The 22,726-nt window shown below is 45.0% G+C and overlaps 1 protein-coding gene across 1 annotated transcript; it reads left to right on the plus strand.

Moving 5' to 3' along the window:
- Positions 1-1,200: 1,200 nt before the first annotated feature.
- Positions 1,201-19,519, plus strand: LOC147102656 (protein NATD1-like). Its single transcript, XM_085963358.1, has 3 exons — positions 1,201-1,373; positions 16,015-16,133; positions 17,816-19,519. The coding sequence occupies exons 1-3, from the start codon at positions 1,238-1,240 to the stop codon at positions 17,930-17,932; spliced, it is 372 nt and encodes a 123-aa protein (XP_085819484.1). The 5' UTR covers positions 1,201-1,237; the 3' UTR covers positions 17,933-19,519.
- The last annotated feature ends 3,207 nt before the right edge of the window (positions 19,520-22,726 follow it).

The following is a 22,726-nucleotide window of genomic DNA, read 5'->3' on the forward strand; positions in this document are numbered from 1 at the left end:
TTTGAGGTGAGGTGAGTTTGGGTTGAGTTTGAGGTGAGGTGAGTTTGGGTTGAGTGAGGTGAGGTGAGGTGAGTTTGGGTTGAGTTTGAGGTGAGGTGAGTTTGGGTTGAGTTTGAGGTGAGGTGAGTTTGGGTTGAGTTTGAGGTGAGGTGAGTTTGGGTTGAGTTTGAGGTGAGGTGAGTTTGGGTTGAGGTTGAGTTTGAGGTGAGGTGAGTTTGGGTTGAGTCTGAGGTGAGGTGTGTTTGGGTTGAGTTTGAGGTGAGGCAAGGTGAGTTTGGGTTGAGTTTGAGGTGAGTTTGGGTTGAGTTTAAGGTGAGGTGAGTTGAGTTTGAGGTGAGTTTGGGTTGAGTTTAAGGTGAGAGATGAGGTGAGTTTGGGTTGAGGGTGAGGTGAGAGGAGGTGAGTTTGGGTTGAGTTTAAGGTGAGATGAGATTGAGGTGAGATGAGTTTGAGCTGAGTTTGAGGTGAGATGAGTTTGAGCTGAGTTTGAGGTGAGATGAGTTTTGAGTTGAGTTTGAGGTGAGATGAGTTTGAGGTGAGATGAGTTTGGAGTTTGAATTGAGTTTGAGGTGAGATGAGTTTTGAGTTGAGTTTGAGGTGAGTTTGGGTTGAGTTTAAGGTGAGATGAGTTTGAGGCGAGGTGAGTTTGAGGCGAGGTGAGTTGAGGCGAGATGAGTTTGAGGCGAGATGAGTTTGAGTTGAGTTTGAGATGAGATGAGTTTGAGATGAGATGAGTTTGAGATGAGATGAGTTGAGTTTGAGGTGAGATGAGTTTGAGGTGAGGATGAGTTTGAGGTGAGGATGAGTTTGAGATGAGGATGAGTTTGAGGTGAGGATGAGATGAGTTTGAGGTTAGATGAGATGAGTTGAGATGAGTTTGAGGTTAGATGAGATGAGATGAGTTGAGTTTGAGGTGAGATGAGTTTGAGGTGAGATGAGTTGAGTTTGAGGTGAGATGAGTTTGAGGTGAGGATGAGATGAGTTTGAGATGAGATGAGTTGAGTTTGAGGTGAGATGAGTTTGAGGTGAGGATGAGGTGAGTTGAGATGAGTTTGAGATGAGATGAGTTGAGTTTGAGGTGAGTTGAGTTTGAGGTCAGTTGAGTTTGAGTTGAGGTGAGATGAGTTTGAGGTGAGTTGAGATGAGTTTGGGAGGCTGTGAGCCGGACCGCAGTTTCTGGCCGCTGGGACAGGGGGCGCCAGCGCGCTGGTCGCGGGGCAGCAGGTTGCAGACGGCCATGTCACGGCGGTTTGTCGCTAACCTGTCGGCGCTGATGAATTCCGGAGCCAGAGGCTGGTCGGGCCGCGGCGGCAGTTCCGACCTGTATGTTCAACACGACCGGGCAAAACGCCAGTTCTCCATTAAGCTGGACGGTAAGTAGCTTGGGACGGAGCCCAGGCGGACTGGCCCGGCTTAGCCGAGAGGTCAGGGCCGGCGAGCAGGCTCAGCTCCTCCGTCAATGATTCCATCCTTTACCCGGGGCCGCCGGGCGGTGCCCGAGCCACTGTATACAACATATAAAAAGCCTCCACTGCGCAAACTCAGACCGGGCCTCCCAGCGGCTGATGTTAACAATGCGCATATCTCCACCCTCACAATCATGCATCTAAAAAGAGACTTGCATATTTCTACAGCACCTTTCACAATGTTCCAAAGCACTTTACAGCCAATGAAGTACTCACAATTACATGCTTCTGAGTTACAAGTGGTGATTTTAACTTTTCTACAAGTGAAGGTCTTAACTTTTCTTCGGCTGTCAGCTCTCCTGGGGATGAATTTCTAGGTATTGATGGATTTATAAATAACATACTTGTTGTACAAAGAACTTTCTCTCTCTGCAGGCCTATGCTACCCAATTTGTGAAGTTTAGGCAACAGCGTGGAACCAATCACAGCAGACCAGTGACTATCATACCGTGGCACCTTAATGTGTAAGAGATACGTCACTTGACCGAGTATAAGGACTAAACCATTTGTGGATTCGTCAGATGCTTCAGAAGATACGGTTGAATAAACTTGCATTAAAGGTTTTGCGGACACTGATTATGGAAGGGTTACCTTACCTTCCAGGAGGGCAGAAATGTTCTGGTGCCCTTTCCCCCTTACTCCAAGTCTAAATGCAAGAAAGCAAAGCTGGGGAGGGATCACCAGCTTGGCCACCGTTGAAAGAATGTGACAGGAGGTCAGGACAAGGTTCATAGAAACATAGAAGGTAGGAGCAGGAGTAGTCCATTCGGCCCCTTGAGCCTGTTCTGCCATTTAATGAGATCATGGCTGATCATCCAAATTCAGTACCCTGTCCCTGCCTTCTCCCCATATCCCTTGATCCCTTTAGCCTTAAGAAATATATCTAACTCCTACTTGAATATATTTAATAAGTTGGCCTCAACTGCCTTCTGTGGTAGAGAATTCCACAGGTTCACCACTCTCTGGGTGAAGAAATTCCTCCTCATCTCAGTCCCAAATGGCTTACCCCTTATCCTTAGACTGTGACCCCTGGTTCTGAACATCCTTCCTGCATCTAGTCTGTCTAGTCCTGTCAGAATTTTATAAGTTTCAATGAGATCCCCTCTCATTCTTCTAAACTCCAATGAATAAAACCCTCTCTTCATACGTTATTCCTGCCATCCCAGGTATCAGTCTGGTGAATCTTCGCTGCACTCCCTCCACGGCAAGAACATCCTTCCTCAGATAAGGTGACCAAAACTGCACACAATACTCAAGGTGTGGTCTCACCAAGGCCCTGTACAACTGCAGCAAGACATCCATGCTCCTGTACGCGAATCCTCTCGCTATGAAGGCCAACATACCATTTGCCTTCTTAACTGCCTGCTGCACTTGCATGCTTACCTTCAGCGACTGGTGCAGAAGGACACCCAGGTCTCGTTGCACTTCCCCTTTTCCCAATCTATTGCCGTTCAGATAATCTGTCTTTCTGTTTTTGCCACCAAAGTGGATAACCTCGCATTTATCCACATTATACTGCATCTGCCATGCATCTGCCCAATCGCCCAACCTGCCCAAATCATACTGGAGTTTTTCTGCATCCTCCTCACAGCATCTGCAAACTTGGAGATATTACATCTAGTTCCTTCGTCTAGACCATTAATATATATTGTGAATAGCTGGGGTCCTAGCACCGATCCCTGCAGTACCCCACTAGTCACTGCCTGCCACTCGGAAAAAGACCCGTTTATTCCAACTCTTTGCTTCCTGTCTGCCAACCAGTTCTCTATCCAAGTCTGTACCTTACCCCCAATCCCATGTGCTTTAACTTTGCACGCCAATCTCTTATGCTTATCAATAGCCTTCTGAAAGTCCAAATACACCACATCCACTGGTTCTCCCTTATCTATTCTACCAGTTACATCCTCAAAAAATTCCAGTAGATTAGTCAAGCACGATTTACCTTTTGTAAATCCATGTTGACTTTGTCCGATCCTGTCACTGTTTTCCAAGTTCTCTGCTATTACATCTTTTATAATGGACTCTAGCATTTTCCCCACTACCGATGTCAGGCTTACCGGTCTATAATTTCCTGTTTTCTCTCTACCACCTTTTTTGAATAGTGGGGTTACATTAGCTACCCTCCAATCCATGGGAACTATTCCAGAGTCTATAGAATTTTGTCAAGAAATGCTGCCAAGCGCAGAAGACTGGATTGCGAACCACAGTCATCGAAAGTACTGATGTAGAAGAAGCTATTGAAGAGTGACAGTTAATGATATGGGTTGTCTGCCAGTGAGTACAGTGTCTTCCCTCCCATACTATGTTTTCCCATGCACCTCACAGGATGGCTTAGAGGGTTAAATTTATGAGGACAGGTTGCATAAACATAAGACATTTTTTCCGGTGTGCTGCAGTTACCAGCACACACAGCTGAAGCATGGCAGCCCCAGACTAATACTTTACTGGTTTGGCAATATAACTTGGTATTCAAGCCCTAGATGTGGTATAGAACAAGGCCACAAGGCTGGTCCAGAGGAAGGAGATAGAAGGAAAGGAAATACTCAGATTATTTAACCTTGAAAGGATGTGAATGAGAGTGGTCCATATAAAGATGTGCAAGATACTAAATCAGAGGTTAATCAGAGGGCACCATTTCAAGTTAAATCAAGACTGTGTGACAATGGGACATAAGAACAAACTGGTAAACGGCATGTTCAGAGCTGAGGTCAGGAAGTACATCTCCCCCTGGAATAACCTTACTGTTAAGGTTGTGAAGTCAATAAGCCTATAATCATTCAAGAGGCAGTTAGATGCTGTGAGGGGGTACCATGAGTTTCTATGGCTGACCGAACTTTGTGATTTTTTTTGTGAACTCCAAAAGTTAGTGAAACACTAGCACAAGAACACTCACCGATCGTGGAAAAGGCAGAACCGCCACGGCTGAAGATATCTTTTGGGAGGCCAATGAAGGGTTGGGAGCCAAACAGAGGGAGCGGCGTGTATGGAGATCAGTGGGACTGCTTTCAAGCTGAGGGTAATGGAGAACCAGTGCCTTATACAGAATGTAATGGGCATGATACCTGTGGTATAAACAAGAGGCTGGTTACCTCTATCTTCAATGTCCATAATGTGCCAGACCCATAGTGCCAACCAAGAGGCTGCTGTGGAAATCTCAATGACCCAAGGACTACGAGGTATGCTGCATAATGCGCTGACTGCTGCTATGTCTGACATAGGATCTAACATTCAAGGAGACCTACTATCAAGGATCGATAGTCTTGCAGAAAAATATATAGTAAATTATGAGGGAGTTTTTTTTTTTAGCTTTGTAGATCCATATTGTTCTGTACTTGGACAGTTTTATGGCAGCCATGAGGAGGTTCACACTACCAGGGACCAAAGTAGAACACTACAGAGGCAAGAGGTTGATTGTCCGTGATGTCATGCTGCTCTGGCTGCATTTCTTGTGGTGCCCCAGAAAGCACTTCTCCCCCTGATATCCCATCATCAGGGAGTGCCAATGATCCCCTCTACCATCCACTCTTAATGCCCAAAGTTGGACAAACCACTTTCCACCAACTGTATCGCCAGCAGAAGAGAAATATACGGGGCACATACCCACACAGTTATTTCATTGAGGTGCCACACCACCAAGTATACACAGTAGGCACATTCAGGAAAAAAAATGCAATAAATATTTTTAAATCACAATCTTTCCTTTTGTCTCTTTTACATATTCTTTAGACTAGTTTCAGAGCCATAGGCAGTTTAGTTGTTCAGAATCATATCCAGCAATCTTTACATACAAGCTTGGGTAATATTTCCTTTGGATGTCACGTTGACGTGATTTGTCTGAACGCGCGCTTCATCTGTGCCGGATTGCCGCATGCAGCAGGCGGGAACTCCTGATCTCGCAAAACCATTGTGAGGCCAGGAATTCACACCGCACAGTCTGGAACGGAGCTCCAGTTCCCTGGAGAGGCGTCTTCAGGTAGAGGTGAGAGGAGAATGTTTGGCAGCTGAAGAGGGCAAGTGGGCACTAAGTCTGAACCTCTGACTCTTCGCATAGAGCGTAGAAAGGTTGCAGGTTTGTTTGTCAGGGAGGAGGCCCCCAAGTCCTCTACTACCATTTGACATAGTTCGGTAATTGCATCACTGAAATGGCCTTTCACCTTTGGAATCGGAGCTAAATCTAGCCCAGACTGCTGAAACGAAGGTCTCCTTCATCTGGCGGCTCTAATGAGCTTACGTCAAGTAAGTTGGATATGAGCCCTATTGCATAAACATGCACTAAGTGGTGTAATAAAATGAGGCAGTCTAACTTAGAGAGGCCACGTGGATAGATGGCTGGTGTAGGAAGCAGAAAAATGTACTGGTGCAGTAGAGATGATTTGAGGTTGGAGTTAAGGGCAGAAGAAGACGTAGTGGGATAGTAGAGGCCTGGAAATCCGGCGGAAATCAGCTTAAGGCACTGCTCCATTTTCAGGTCGAGCTTGAGGTGGACATCTGAAGCTCCTCTCTGATGTAGGTGGGAGTTTCATTAACCATGTGTAAAAAGAGGTGGGGGAAAGGCGAGGCACCATATTTTAGTACTCTGTGGCCTCCCTCCCGCACTTACACCTGCACCTCAACATCTGCAGAGAGGAAGCAAACTTCACTTTGGCAGATGCTGTTGATGGAGGCTCCTCTTCCCAATGACAGCTGCACCGGAAAACCCTTGTGGCTTGAGAATGAGATGTGAATGCCCGCCTAAACCTTGTGCCGGAAGGCTTTTCAGAAGCATCCCAATCGCAGCGTGTTACACATTCGATGGTATTGCATGTGAGAGCAATTGGGGGGCCAGCGTTTTCTGTTTGGCTGCATCTGCCAAGATGCCACCACGGACCCTGGCAAACCTTTCTGGGAGTGATTGATGCAACCTGCCTCTGGATAAGCAGCAGGGAAGATACTGAGCTCCACCATCTGCTGCAAGGACGCCAGCGGCCACCACAGAGCATGGACATTGCACGTGTGCAGGGATAGTAATGGTCGACTGGCCTGAAACTCGACTGTGGAATGGTGTTGCAGAACGGTACAGAGGAAAACTCTCCTTGCACACACCACCTTGACTTCAGCAGCCATCAAAGTTGGGCTTGCCTACAGGCTCAGCAGTACCTGCAGGTCTTTTTCCCTTCATTCTGGCCTGTCACATCTTAATCTCATGCTCCTTCAGCTTTGGAAAAGATTGCTGATAGATTAAGATGCCTTTTAATGCTCTCCAAAAGATTTCTAAATTTTTGTGTCCCCCCACTTCCCTCCTTGTGACACCCCCTTTAATTGACCCCATCCCTTTAAATTTGGCTTTTCACCTCCTACCAATGGTGTTATCCTAGTTGCACCTGAAATTGTGAATTATTACGCACATAAGGTAAGACATGAAGGTTGAGTGCCATTAGCACTTGGGATTCAGGTGGGTCTGAAAGCAGTGCAAATTAGGATGCTTTTCACTTGAAGATGAAAATTGCCCCCAATATCTCCGAATGGCCTGAGTAAAGCTACAACTCTGGGTCTGCCAGTAGAGGCCCTCAGTGCACCGTGTAAAAAAAGTGTACCCCTTTATGGCAGAACATTGGTACTGCAGCATAGGTTCACTTAAAAAAGGAAGACTTGCATTTATATAGCGCTTTTCACAACCTCAGAGCATCCCAAAGTGCTTTACAGCTAATATAGTACTTTTGAAGTGTAGTCACTGTTGTTATGCAAGAATGTCCATACTTCATTTGTGGGTGTACCGTGGAGCTCCATGGGCCACATATAAAACTGATGTGCAGAAATATGCATTAATTTGCATATACCGTAAGCTGGCGCTAACAGGAATGCTGACACACTGCTTAAAATTTGTGCTCAGAATATTTTTGAGTCAGTGCAAAAAAAAAATGGGGGAGATGTGAAACGGGCTGCCAACTCGCTATCACCCGATTTACACTATCGCACAAAGTCAAGATTTCTTCAACGATACCTTCAACTATCTCCTTTAACCTCCTTCTTCCGCTTGCACCCGATGCCCAACTGTGAAGGCCCTTTGGGAGGTTCCGGTGCTTTAAAGGCACTATATAAATGCAAGTTGTTACGGAATGTTCAGAGGTATCTTCAGCATAGAAACACTTGTGGATATTCAACTCTAGTGTGATGACACCAAGATTTTAGACTTAAGTAACTTTCTACTTTTCCCACACAATTCAATGTTAATAATGCGAGATTACAGCCAGTAGATTATTACAACAACAGCAGAAACATTTTGAAATATTGTTGATTCCCATTATGTAATATGGAGTTAATACATATTTCTTATTGGTGGTGACCAATAGTTTTTTGTTTCTAATTTTATAAATGTATCTTGCTTCACAATGTCAAACACTGAGAATCTACCTGTATAGGAACATAACGTAACCTCACTCGAAAACTAGCGATACTGAAACCTTTTCATAGAATCATAGAATCTTACAGCACAGAAGGAGGCCATTCGGCCCGTTGTGCCGGTGCTGGCTCTTTGAAAGAGCAGTTGAGCTCAGTCCCACATCCCCGCTTTTTGTCCGTAACCCTGTCAGTTCCTCATCCTGAAGTACCTGTCCAACTCCCTTTTAAAATTATTCATGTAATCAGCTTCCACCTTTCAGGTAGAGCATCCAGGTCCCGACAACTCTTATAAATAACAAGTAGTTGTTGTTGAGTGAAAAAAATTCTCATCTCCCCTCTAGATCTTTTACCAGTGATTTTAAACCTATGACCTCTGGTTATTGACCCACTCGCCAGAGGGAATAGTTTTTCTCTCTCTACGCTTATCAAAACATCGCATTGTCTTGAAAACCTCTATTAGGTTGCCTCAACTGGAGTACAGGTACACTATCCCTTATCCGAAAGCCTTGGGACCAGCTGAGTTTCGGTTTTCGGAATTTTTCGGATTTCAGAAGGTATTATTATAAGACTGGGAAATTTGTATTTAATATAAATTTTTAAAGTTCAGGCTACCTCTTGCGACTGTTCCGTGTCTCATTCCCCTTCCTGCTTCTCTGGAAAGCCGGATATCGGCTGACTCCTACTAAGCTGGCCCGCAAATCAGGTTGGGGGTCGGGTCGGGTCAGGTGGGGGGGGAGAAAATATCGGACGGGCCGCGGTTCGGGTCAGGTTGGGGCGGGGGGGAGAAAAGAATATCAGACGGGCTGCGGTTCGGGTCGGGGGTCGGGTCGGGGGGGAGAAAAGAATATCGGACGGGCCGCGGTTCGGGTTGGGTCGAGTCGGGGAGGGGGGGAGAAAAGAATATCGGACGGGCCGCTGCAGCTATCGGACGGGCCGCTGTATTGTTGGGTTCACTCTCCCGGTACCTCCTTCACACTGCCCGGCTCGGCCTGCAATCTCCTACCCAGGAGGGAACTCTGTGACACTCTGCCCTGCTCAGCGTAAGTCGTGCGCCACTCTGGTCATGTCGTGCGCACGACTTACGCTGAACGAAAAAACTTGCGGCTTTTAGAGGTTTTCGGTTTTCGGAAGTTCGGATAAAGGATAGTCTACCTGTATTGTGGACAGTTCTGGACACCCACATTTCAGGAAAGATGACCTTCTCTGTTCCAAGTCGAATAGTCCTAACTTTTCCAACTTATCCTCATAATTGAAGTCCCTCAGCCTTGGTAACATCCCGGTAAATCTCCTCTGTACTCTTTCTAAGGCCTTTACATCTTTCCTGAAGTGTGGGTCCCAGAATTGTCCACAATACTCCAGCTGAGGCCTAACCAGTGATTTATAAATATCTAGTGTGATCTTTTTGCTTTGATATTCTGTTCCTCTATTTATATTTGTCAACATTATTTCAATATCTTACCTCCCCATTCAACCAAGAACATCTAGGTGTTTAATTCTTTTTGCTAGTGCACTGGTTAATGTCTTTGCATAATTTCCTTTTTGCACTATTCGAATATAGTCATTTAACCAATTTAAAATAAGTAGGTTAATGGCTGTGATAAAAGTGAGCAAAAAGGAATTTTTGCACAAAGACATTAACTAGTAGGGAAAGATGAAAGAAAAAACCTGCACTTATATAATGCCTTATCATATTCTCTGGATATCCCAAAATGTTTCACACCTATTTCCACTGGCAGGAGGATGGGTAACCAGAGGACACAGATTTAAGGTAATTAGCAAACTCCAGGGGGGAGATGAGAATTTTTTTTACTTCCAATGATCTTTATGATCTGGAATCCACTGCCTGAAAATGTTTTGGAAGTATATTCAGTAGTAACTTTGAAAAGGGAATTGGATCTCTACTTAAAAAGGGAAAAAATGCAGGGCTATCATAGAATCATAGAATAGTACAGAACAGAAGGAGTCCATTTGGCTCATTGAGTCTGTGCCACCTCTTTCGAGGAGCAATCCAGTTAGTCCCACTCCCTCACTCTTTCCCCATATCCCTGCAATTTTTTCTCCTTCAAGTATTTATCCAATTGCCTTTTGAAAGCTAATATGAAAAACAGCCATTCATCACAGCCCTCTGTTTTCTATCCCTTAGCCAATTTTGTCTCCATGTCCCCTTTTATCCCATGGGCTTCAATTTTGCCTACAAGCATATTATGCAGTACTTTATCAAACGCCTTTTGAAATTCCATATACATAACATCAACTGCACTGCCCTCATCCACCCTCTCTTACCTCATCAAAAAACTCAATCACGTTAGTCAAACACGATTTGCCTTTAACAAATCTGTGCTGGTTCTACTTTATTAGTCCATATACTTGTCCAAGTGGAGGTTAATTTTCTCCCGGATTATTGTTTCAAAAAGCTTCCCCACCACCGATGTTAAACTGACTGGCCTGTAATTGCCAGCTTTATCCCCTTTTTTTAAACAAAGGTGTAACATTTGCAATCCTCCAGTTCTCTGGCACCACCCCTGTATCTAAGGAGGACTGGAAGATTGAGGCCAGCACCTCCACGATTTCTACCCTTACTTCCCTCAGCAACCTAGGATGCATCTCATCCGGACCGGGCGACTTATCCACTTTAAGTACTGCCAGCCTTTCCAGTACCTCCTCTTTATCTATTATTGTCTGATTCAGTATCCCACCAACCTTCTCATTTACCGTAGTTTTGGCAAAGTCCTCTTCCTTGGTAAACACCGATGCAAAGTACTCAACTGGTACCTCAGCCATGCCTTCTGCCTCTACCAATAAACCTCCATTTTGGTCCCTAATCGGCTCCGCTTCTCCTCTGACAACCTTTTAATTGTTACTATTCCTTGTAGAAGACCTTTGGATTCCCTTTTATGATAGCCACCAATCTATTCTTATACTGTCTCTTTGCCCCTCTTATTTCCTTTTTCACTTCTCCTCTGTACTTTTTATATTCAGCCGGATTCTCCCTTGTGTTATCAAACTGACATCTGTCCTATGCCCCCTTTTCTGCTTCATCCTGCTCTCTAACTCCTTTTTCATCTGAGGAGCTCTGGCTTTGGTTGCCCTCCCTTTCCTCCTTGTGGGAATGTACCGAGACTGTACCCAACCATCTCCTCTTTAAAGGCCAGCCATTGCTTCATTACATTTCTGCCTGCCAGTCTTTGACTCCAATTTACCTAGACCAGATCCTCAATTTGCTGAAATTAGCCCTCCTCCAGTTAAGTATTTTTATTCTATAGGGAAAGAGTGGGGAGTGGCACTAATTGGTAGCTCTTTCAGAGGCATGATGGGCCAAATGGCCCCCTTCTGTGCTCTGTGATTCTATGATAGTATAACCAATGAAGGTACTGCATATTGATTAAAAAATCTGTTGTAAAATTATGCTTCACAATATTACAACCACTGTACACAATAGGACTGTCTAGTGATTGTCATTAAGATTGAGACCATCTGATCAGCTGGCTCTGTCGCTTCCCCTAGCTCACCTGGCCAAACTTCATCTAAGGTTCCCCCTGCCCTAGCCCTGAATTTGCATCTTTCTCTAGTTTCTCTCCTATCTCCCCTCATGCCCTCTCCCAGCTCATCTTGTCCATGAGACCCACCTCCTGCTCCCTCGACCCTATTCTCACTAAACTGCTGACCACCCAACGTCCCTTCCTGGATCCCATGTTAGCTGATATTGTTAACGGTTCTCTCTCCTCAGGTACTGTCCCGCTCTCCTTTAAATCTGTCGTCATCACCCCTCTCCTCAAAAAAACAACGCTTGACTCCTTAGTCCTTGCAAACTACTGCCCCATCTCCAACCTCCCTTTCCTCTCCAAAGTCCTTGAACGTGCTGACGCCTCCCAAATCAGTGCACATCTTTCACGAACTCCATGCTTGAATCCCTCCAATCAGGTTTCCACCCCTGCCACAATCCCGAAACGGCTTTTATCAAAGTCACAAATTATATCCTATGTGACTGTGACAATGGTAAACTATCCCTCCTTGTCCTTCTTGACCTGTATGCAGTCTTGGACACCATTGACCACTCCATCCTCCTCCAACGTTTCTCCGCCATCGTCCAGCTGGGTGGGACTGCACTCACCTGGTTCCATTCTTATCTATCCAGTCATAGCCAGAGAATTGCCTGCAATGGACTCTCTTCCCACTCCCACAACGTTACCTCTGGTGTCCCCCAAGGACCTATCCTTGGCCCCCTCCTATTTCTCATCTACATGCTGCCCCTTGGTGACATCATTCGAAAACACAGCATCAGTTTCCACATGTACACTGACGACACCCAGCTCTACCTCACCACCACCTCCCTCGATCCCTCCACTGTCTCTTAATTGAGGAAGAGTTCATAGAGTGTATTAGGGACGGGTTCCTTGAGCAGTATGTAACTGAACCAACCAGGGGGCAGGCAATCTTAGATCTGGTCCTGTGTAATGAGACAGGATTAATAAAAAATGTCCTAGTAAAGGATCCCCTTGGAATGCGTGACCATAATATGGTTGAATTCCAAATTCAGTTTGAGGGTGAGAAAGTTGGATCTCAAACCAGCGTACTAAGCTTAAATAAAGGAGACTATGAAGGTATGAGAGTAGAATTGACTAAAGTGGACTGGGAAAACAGATTAAAGTGTAAGACGGTACAAGAGCAGTGGTCTACATTCAAGGAGATATTTCACATCTTTCAAGATAAATATATTCCACTGAGGAAAAAGGGGAGTAAAAGAAAAGACAGCCATCCATGGCTTAGTAAAGTAATAAAGGATAGTATTCGACTGAAAACAAGGGCATATAAATTAGCCAAATCTAGTGGGAGGATGGAAGATTGGGAAGCATTTAAAAGCCAGCAAACAATAACTAAAAGATTAATTAAGAAAGGGAAGATAGATTATGAAAGTAAACTAGCAAAAAATATAAAAACAGATAGCAAGAGTTTCTACAGCTATATAAAAAGAAAAAGGGTGGCTAAAGTGAACGTTGGTCCCTTAGAGGATGGGACCGGGAAACTAGTGGTGGGGAACATGGAGATGGCAAAGACGCTGAACAAATATTTTGTATCAGTCTTTACAGTAGAGGACACTAAAAATATCCCAACACTGGACAAACAGGGGGCAATGGGGGGGGGGGAGGAGCTAAACACGATTAAAATCACTAAGGAGATGGTACTCAGTAAAATAATGGGGCTTAAGGCGGATAAATCCCCCGGACCTGATGGCCTACATCCTAGGGTCTTGAGAGAAGTGGCGGTAGGGATTGTGAATGCATTGGTGATTATTTTCCAGAACTCCCTGGACTCAGGAAAGGTCCCGGCAGATTGGAAAACTGCTAATGTAACACCCTTATTTAAGAAGGGAAGTAGACAAAAAGCTGGAAACTATAGACCAGTTAGCCTAACATCTGTGGTTGGCAAAATGTTGGAGTCCATTATTAAGGAAACAGTAACAGAGCATTTGGATAAACATAATTTAATAGGACAGAGTCAGCATGGTTTTATGAAGGGGAAGTCATGTTTGACAAATTTGCTCGAATTCTTTGAGGATGTAACATACAGGGTGGATAAAGGGGAACCAGTGGATGTAGTGTATTTGGACTTCCAAAAGGCATTTGACAAGGTTCCACACAAAAGATTACTGATCAAGATAAAAAATCACGGGATTGGGGGTAATATACTGGCATGGGTGGAAGATTGGCTATCTAACAGAAAACAAAGAGTTGGGATAAATGGTTCGTTCTCGGGCTGGCAATCAGTAACTAGTGGTGTTCCGCAGGGGTCAGTGCTGGGACCCCAACTTTTTACAATCTATGTTAACGATTTGGAGGAAGGGACCGAGTGCAACATATCCAAGTTTGCCGATGATACAAAGATGGGAGGGAAAGCAGTGAGTGAGGAGGACATAAAAAACCTGCAAAAGGACATAGACAGGCTAAGTGAGTGGGCAGAAATTTGGCAGATGCAATATAATGTTTGAAAGTGTGAGGTTATGCACTTTGGCAGAAAAAAATCAAAGAGCAAGTTATTATCTAAATGGAGAGAAACTGCAAAGTGCTACAGTACAAAGGGACCTGGGGGTCCTGGTGCATGAAACACAAAAAGTTAGTATGCAGGTGCAGCAGGTGATCAGGAAGGCCAATGGAATCTTGGCTTTTATTGCAAGGGGGATGGAGTATAAAAACAGGGAAGACTTGCTGCAGTTATACAGGGTATTGGTGAGGCCACACCTGGAATACTGCGTGCAGTTTTGGTTTCCATATTTAAGAAAAGATATACTTGCTCTCGAGGCGGTTCAAAGAAGGTTCACTCGGTTGATTCCAGAGATGAGGGGGTTGACGTATGAGGAAAGGTTGAGTAGGTTGGGACTCTACTCATTGGAGTTCAGAAGAATGAGAGGTGATCTTATCGAAACATATAAGATTGTGAGGGGGCTTGATCGGGTGGATGCGGTGAGGATGTTTCCACTGATGGGTGAGACTAGAACTAGGGGGCATAATCTTAGAATAAGGGGCTGCCCTTTCAAAACTGAGATGAGGGGAAACTTCTTCACTCAGAGGGTAGTAAATCTATGGAATTTGCTGCCTCAGAGAGCTGTGGAAGCTGCAACATTAAATAAATTTAAAATGGAGATAGACATTTTCCTAGCAGATAAGGGAATTAGGGGTTACAGGGAGAGGGCAGGGAAGTGGACGTGAGTCTAGATTCAGATCAGCCATGATCCTATTGAATGGCGGAGCAGGCCCGAGGGGCCGTATGGCCTACTCCTGCTCCTATTTCTTACGTTCTTATGTTCTTAATTGTCAGACTGCTCCAGTACTGGATGAGCAGAAATTTCCTCCAACTAAATTTTGGGAAGACCAAAGCCATTGTCTTCAGTCCCAGCCACAAACTCCATTCCCTGGTCACCAAGTCCATCCCTCTCCCTGGTAACTGTCTGCGGCTGAACCAGACTGTTCGCAACCTTAGTGTCATATTTGACCCCGAGATGAGTTTCTGACCATATATCCGCGCCATCACTAAGACCACCTATTTCCACCTCTGTAACATTGTCTGACTCCTCCCCGTCTCAGCTCATCTGCTGAAATCCTCATCCATGTCTTTGTTACCTCTAGACTTGACTATTCCAATGCACTCCTGGCTGGCCTCCCATGATCTACCCTCTGTAAACTTGAGGCCATCGAAAACTCTGTTGCCCATGTCCTAACTCACACCAAGTCCCGTTCACCCATCACCCCTGTGCTCGCTGACCTACATTGGCTCCCAGTTAAGCAATGCCTTAATTTTAAAATTCTCATTCTTGTTTTCAAACCCCTCCATGACCTCCCTATCTCTGTAATCTTCTCCAACCCTACAACCCTGAGACCTCTGCGCTCCTCCAGTTCTGGTCTCTTGAGCATCCCCGTTATTAATCGCTCCACCATCGGTGGCCGTGCCTTCAGCTGCCAAGGCCCTAAGCTTTGGAATTCTCTTCCTAACCCTCTCCGCCTCTCTACCTCTCTTTCCTCCTTTAAGACGCTCCTTAAAACCTACCTCTTTGACCAAGTCATCTACCCTAATATCTCCTTATATGGCTGATTTTGATTTATAACACTCCTGTGAAGCGCCTTGTTAAAGGCGCTATATAAATGCACATTGTTGTTGATTCTGAGTGTCTAGCACAGAGAAAAGACATTTAAGGGTTGAAGTTCTTCTCTAAAATTAGCAATGGAAGGAATTTCAGATGCCCTGTTGCCATCAAGTGGGTTCGGATACGGCTCTCCAGCAGTGTGTTAACTGCTTTGGATTTGGTTTGCTGCTGCACAATTGCAACTGGTGCAGAATGAACTGTAAAGAGTTCCCAGGTGGGTCCAAAGGAATTTCATTTTTAATCATCTTTTTAATAATGTTAACAGAAAGGCCACCATTCTGACAGCTGCTTATTAATACGAAAAGTAAATGTATGGCCAGAAGTCTTGTTTTCTCTGGCCATAGAGTGATACAGAGCTGGCTGTAGAACTCAGGTCTGCCAGCCCTGTATCACTTTAAGCAGATACCAGTTAAGCTTGTGCTCTAACAGTGTCTGAGACAGTTGTGCCATTAGATCCTGAATAGTGTTTTATACACAGTTGTCACAGCCCTGAAAGCCACTATCAACGAAGTAATGGCAGTTGTGTATTGACAGATTCGTCAGAAGAAGCTGTTTTGCGGTACAGTTACATCGGAAATAAAACGGTTGATCTAAACAGCACAACAGTGCCAAGTGTGTACAGGGGACGAGGAGTTGGCGTGCGGCTAGCACAGGTATTGAATATTGCCATAATATGTCTTGATTTTCTTTAAAATATGCAATGATTTACACTTCTGGGCTGATCAAGGATGAAAAGCTGCAATCTTGGGTCAGCCATAGCTCAGTAGTAGCACGCTAACCTCTGAGTCAGAATGTCATGCATTCAAGTCCCACTCCAGGGACTTGAACACTAAGGGCTCGATTTTCATCGTGCCGTGGAGTCGGGATTGGAGGCGTGCGGGGGGTTAAAATCCCAAAATCGGGGGTCCTGACCCCATCCCGCCCCCATGCCAGTTTCAAAGGAGGTGGGTACCCACCCTGCACTGGGACCCGCCTACCCGAGGCGGGAAGGGATTAGTGCCAATTAACTGCCTGTTTTAGCCTAATCCCTATTTTTAAGCTTGAACTGTGGGATTCCCGACGGCTCTAAACCACGCCAAGTTGGAGGAGTCGGGCTGTCGGGTTGAAGGGCTTGGAGGGGTCGAGATGTCGGTGTTCAGGTGAGTGATGTGTGCATGAGTGCAAAGGTAAGTGTGTTTGGTGTGTCTAAAGTGATTAAAGAAGTGTAAATTACCTTTTCTTACCTTTTCAGCCTTCCTTCCTTTAGGTCCCGGGAGTCCCTCATCTCACCGGCACAGAAAGCAGAATGGCTGCAAACTGTCAAAAGTGACAGCCTTCAGCTTACGGCGCAGGAGAGATTTCTAACTGAGTCTGTGGAGAAGGACTCATGTTAGAAGTCAGACTGTCAGTGTTTGACAGCTTCAAACAGCTGTGAAACACTGATATTTCATCTGTCAAAACGTCTTGGCAGATGAAATTTCAGTCTGTGACGTCACCTGTTGCTGGGTGGCCCTTAATTGGGCTGCTGAGCCCGCTGGGCGGGCTCAACAAGGTCAATCAAGTTAAAATTGCGTGGATTGGCCGCATCTCGATGGAGGTGGGACTACAACCCCGAAAGTTGTAGTCCCGCCTCCAACCCGACTCCTGAATGAAAATCCAGCCCTAAATCTAGGTTGACAGTCCAGTGCAGTACTAAGTCAGTGTTGCACTGTCGGAGGTTCGGATGAGACGTTAAACCGAGGTCCCGTCTGCCCTTTCAGGTGGATATAAAAGATTCCATGGCACTATTTTGAAGAAGAGCAGGGGAGTTCTCCCTGATGTCCTGGCCAATATTTATTCTTCAACCAACATCACTAAAACAGATTATTTGGTCGTTATCACATATCTCTTTGTGGGCCCTTGCAGTTCACAAGTTGGCTGCCCCATTTCCTACATTACAACAGCGACTATACTAAAAAAGTAGCTAATTGGCTGTAAAACACTTTGAGACGTCCTGAGGTTGTGAAAGGCGCTATAGAAATGCAATTCTTTCTTTCCTCCTCCCACGGAGAAGATTTTCACAGGATCTTTTACATCCACCTGAGAGGGCAGACGGGGCCTCGGTTTAACGTCTCATCCGAAAGGCGGCATCTCCGACAGTGCAGCACTCCTTTAGCACTGCACCGGAGTGTCAGCCTAGATTTTGTGCTCAAGCCTTTGGAGTGTGACTTGAACCCACAACCGTCTTGACTCTGAGGTGAGAGAGCCACCACTGAGCCACATAGAGGATACGATACAGGTCTTTAAGATGCTGGAAGGTAATGAATGATATTGACCGATGTTATTTAAGTTTTGTGAAACTGCACTTTGTCTACAGGCTGCCTTGAATTTTGTGGTAGAGGAGGACCTCAAGGCACACATCAGCTGCTGGTTTATAAAGAAATACGTGACGGAGAATCCAAGGCCTCAGTACAGGGAACGGATAGTGAACTGACAGCACAGATCATCGGCCCCCTTCACGTTGGTTTGGAACAAATGTCTCCAACTTAGCATTATACAGAAAAAAAAAGAAAAATCACCCTTTTATCGTTTAAATGATTTTGATCACACATTAAATGGATTATCATTTTCAGACAGGAATGTAGATGTGTCCACTAATGACACTGTAGTTGATGCGTATAGCAGAGATGCATGTAAGAGGAAGCTGGATAAACACGTAAGGAAGAAAAGAATAGAAGGGTATGGATGGGGTTAGATGAAGAGGGGTGGGAGGAAGCTCGTGTGGAGCATAAACACAGGCATAGACCTGTTGGGCCGAATGGCCTGTTTCTGTGCTGTTCATTCTATGCAATTTTATGTAAAGTAAAAACAGCACCCGCAGAGAATTTAAAACTTCAGGGTTACTAAAAATAGGGCACTAAGGGAAGCAAACACTGGGGGCAATAAGAATAGGACATAGGAGAGAATTAAACCCCTTAATGTATTTCAAGTCCAAAATGTTTTCCTTCTGTGTTACCCTTTTCCACTGGCCTTTCTTTGGCTGAAATGTATTTTACATCTTTACCAATTCAAAGGTTTAATATATTTTTAAACAAGTTGCACTTTCGTTATACGTTGTATGGTACGTGTCTCCTTGAATGATCTAATTTAAATACTACAGTTACAAATGTTATATACACAATGAATATCTTTTGATCTCGTTTTTATTTACCTGCAACAAGTGCTTACATTTATATAGTGCCTTTAACATAACAAAATGCTCCAACATGTTCTATAGTTTGGAGGGGAGTTGGCTTGAGCAGAAGGAGGAGGGAGGTGGCTGAAGGCACTGTGAGGCAGGTGGGTTTTGACGTAATAAAACTCACTACACACTTGGCTTGAGCATAAAGCAAGGCTTTAATCAACTTGTTTCAGAACATGGAGGTCTAGTTGTATTTCACTAGCTCCTTGTCTTACAAAATGTCCCTGGCAAGCTGGGGCCCACGCCCGAGTATTTATACTCCTTGGACGGCGCCACCAGCTGGCCGTCCAGCGTTATTTCATGAGTAGTTTCTTGATGATGAGATTTATAACAGGTTTTATGGAGGTTTCTGAAGGTGTGGGAAGCAATTTAGAGAGGGACCTCCAGAGTGAGGGCAGGACAACTGAAAGCTCTGCCACCGATGATTGAATAGAAGCAGGGGAACAAGCAGTAGACCAGAACAATCGAGTTGCCCATCCTTTCCTTCCTTCCTTCCCTCCCTCCTTTTCTTTCTTTAATTTGATAAGCTTTGTTCAGCTGTGGAAAACGTTGTTTGAGTTCCTGTATCTCAGTCTCAGAGGTACATCTCAGGCAACATACTGCCAATTGACAAATACTTGAACACTCTGTGGTATAGAGATGAAACCTCACAGATGAACTTTTGTTATGGACACTGGTCCAGTTAGAGAGTTTTGCTGTTCGATCTTTTTTGTTAATTTTGTTTATCTGAGGTGTAGGTTAAATGTTCTGCAATCAAATGAAACCTGCTGCATTGATTTCATGTTACTACTTAACCTTTGTTTTTAATAAACCAGATTTGTAGTTTATAATCTAAAGTCACACAGTCTGATAGAGCAATTCTTCTTCTGATATCCTATAAGAGAACATGAGTGGGCTTATGTCAATTCAAAGAGCTAATTACAGGGAAAGAGCCACCGACCAACCCCAAACAATACCATGGGTGTAAGTGGGGGTGGGACTCCGTCTGTCAGGGGTTCTCATGTCTCCAACCTGTGAAGGGACCCTGTTGAGAGCAGGTGTATTTTGCCGACAAACAGCAGAAGTGGGGCACATCGGCAAGGGTTCCCACTTGACCCCTGGGCAATGTTACATTACCAGAAATTGTAAATATAAAATGATACTCTGGTTTGTAGGGAGCAAGGGCTCAGTTACGAGTGTGGTCTTTGGTGCTGAGCATGAGAGAAGTATCTGAGTATAAAGTCTAAAGACATTACACTCCTCTCCCTTATAAAAGACCATCAGCCTGCTTCCCATGAGCCGTGCTGTGGGAGATCAGTAGGTCTACAATAAGAAGTTTTGTGACTGAAACATCTGTGCTGAAAGTCTGTCCCAATTTTTCTTTGAACACCCCTCAATTTTCTTCCTTATAGATTAGGTATGTGTGTCCCCCTTTCTAATGGGTTATTTTCTACTTTTGTTATTCACCAATCATATTGCATAAATAAAATCTTTTTCCCTCCAAACGCCACACTTCCTGCCGGTCACGTGGCTTTCGACCAGGACTGTGAGTTTAAGAGGGTGCAGAAGTTTACATCAATGTTGGCACCAGCTAATCAGTCGAGTGCAGCTTCCAAGGATTAAAGCTGAAGAGCAGCAGGATTCTGTGTGATCTCTTAAAACCCACACTCCGAGTCTGCAGCAGCACCACACTGTGCCCCATTGCAGAATCCAACAATGCTCCCCTGGCCTCCAAACACAAAAAAGCTAATATATCAGCTTCTACCTGCCCCACCTTCCTTCTACCTTTGGGTCTGCCTTGCTCATTACTTGCCCCAGTCTTGGGTCCCACCTTGCTTCAGGCTCAAGGCCCCGATTCCCACTTAGGCCCACTGCTCCCTTCCATTTAGACTTGGCCTAAATATTCCAGCTTGGCTCCCACTCTCCCATGAAGCCTTTTCTGAGTGATCTGGCTGTGCTGCCCCCTCCCATACTCACATATGCTAGTGAGGGTCCTAGTCCTGTTTTAGGAGTCCTCTGAGAGAAGTTGAGCTGACGTGAATGGAGCAGGTACAGGGGCCTTGTTCACTCAGGTTTTCCTGGTGTGGATTCGGCCCAGGAGCCGGGCGGCACCAAAAAGGTAAGTTTTAATCTTATTAAAAAAAATTCAGGAGTGCTCCTCCCGCACCACAGCACTTCTGCCGGCCGCGAGCAGCTCCCCTCCCACTGTCATACCCCGCCCCCCCCCTTACCTGAGTTAGACAGATGACCGGAAATTGTTCCTACACAAGTGCGAGCTGCTTGTGGGGGTGCGACAGGCGGCGGCAGCAGCCCACCCAGATGTGGCCCGAGGCCCAATTTCGGGCCTCCTGGTTTGGGCATGTGCTGAGCTTACATCGCCACCTTCACGCCTGAAACTGGGTAGCGACAAATTTCCACCTCGAGTTACTGGAAAACAGAGCTACAGTTTTTATTTTTGCTTCCCACAACAGGAGATCAACTCGTATTAAATGATAACAGAATAGAATCAGAATTTGACAGCATAGAGGGAGGCCATTCAGCCCATCGTGCCTGTGCCAGCTCTCTGAAACAACTGTACCCTATGTAGTTGTCTTATTTTCTTCATTTCATAGAATAATAGAATCATACAGCACAGAAGGAGTCCATTCAGCCCATCGCGCCTGTGCCGGCTCTTTGAAAGAGCTGCCCAGTTAGTCCCACTCCCCGGCTCCTTCCCCATAGCCCTACAATTCTTTCCCCTTCAAGTATATATCCAATTCCCTTTTGAAAGTTACTATTGAATCTGTTTCCACCATCCTTTCAGGCCGTGCATTCCAGATCATCATAACTCGCTGCGTAAAAAAAAATTCTCATCTCCCCCTGGTTCTTTTGGCAATGACCTTGAATCTGTGACCTCTGGTTACTGACCCTCCTGTCAGTGGAAACAGTTTCTCCCTATTTTATCAAAACCTCTCATTTATCTTGTCTTTTAACTTTTTTGATGTTGATTCCCTGACCCATATATAATTTTTAAAAAAACCTTCCCCTACTGCCCCCTGCTAGGTTTTTTTTTTAAAGTATACACTTCCCCTGACCACACATCACTGCCCACACCTCCCAAATAAGAGCTCCCAGGTACAGGAAACTCTTTTTTATCCGGCACCGACGGGACTGGCGTGGTGCCGGTTTATCAAAAAGTCCGGATTACAGAGAGGTATAGTTAAACGGTACGAGAGCTCCGTACACAGAAACAAATCCAGGTTTCCCTGTTGCTTAGCAACAGGTGCAGGAACTCCTGCCACAGACCAAGCGTCCCTGTTGCTTAGCAACAAGTGTAGGAACCCCGGTTACACAGCCACAGATCCAGGAACGGCCACTAATATGAAGTAAAACTTACCGGAACCTACTCCTGAATTTTGCCGGTTAACAGAGATTTCCGGTTATTTAGGTGCCAGTAAATTGAGAGTTTCCTGTAAATATAACTGCTTGTTTGAGGTGTACACTGAATTGGTTGAAGTACTGCTAAAGTGTAGCCATGGGGGAAATGTAAAGCAAATACTGACTTCAGTTTCCTGGCTATAAGTACTAAAATACAGCCCGTCATGTTGCTTGCGATTTGGTAATGGTTTCCACTTGAGCCATTCTAACACGTCTGGTTATATTTGTAACCCAAAGGACAATATTTTTGGATTGCTGCTCTCAAAACCAATCAATATCTATATGCTCCATTGTGGTCTAGTAATCAGCATAAAATGTTATTGACATGTACGTGTCAAATGTATTTAGCTGAGGTTCGAAATTCTCTTAAGCCTGCATATGATAATATAAATTACACGTTCCTGATGGATAATGCCAGTCAGGATTACTTTGTGCTGTTTAACATGTCACTTCTGCAGCAGATTCCTGTCAATTATTGTGACTCTTGTCACTTACAATTAGAATCCTGTGTTTTTCTTTGCATCCAAGGCAAGCAACAGCCTGTTTCAGTTAAAACTTACATATATTGAGTTAACATGTGAGTTACTGTAGCTGTGGTGCATTTGTGTAAAAGCTCCCAACTCCCTCTGCATAAAGCCTCCCAGAAAGCCA

Source organism: Somniosus microcephalus, chromosome 21 (assembly GCF_052327205.1).
Source record: "Somniosus microcephalus isolate GS21.2 chromosome 21, FLI_Smic_1.0, whole genome shotgun sequence".
NCBI classification, from domain to species: Eukaryota; Metazoa; Chordata; class Chondrichthyes; order Squaliformes; family Somniosidae; genus Somniosus; species Somniosus microcephalus.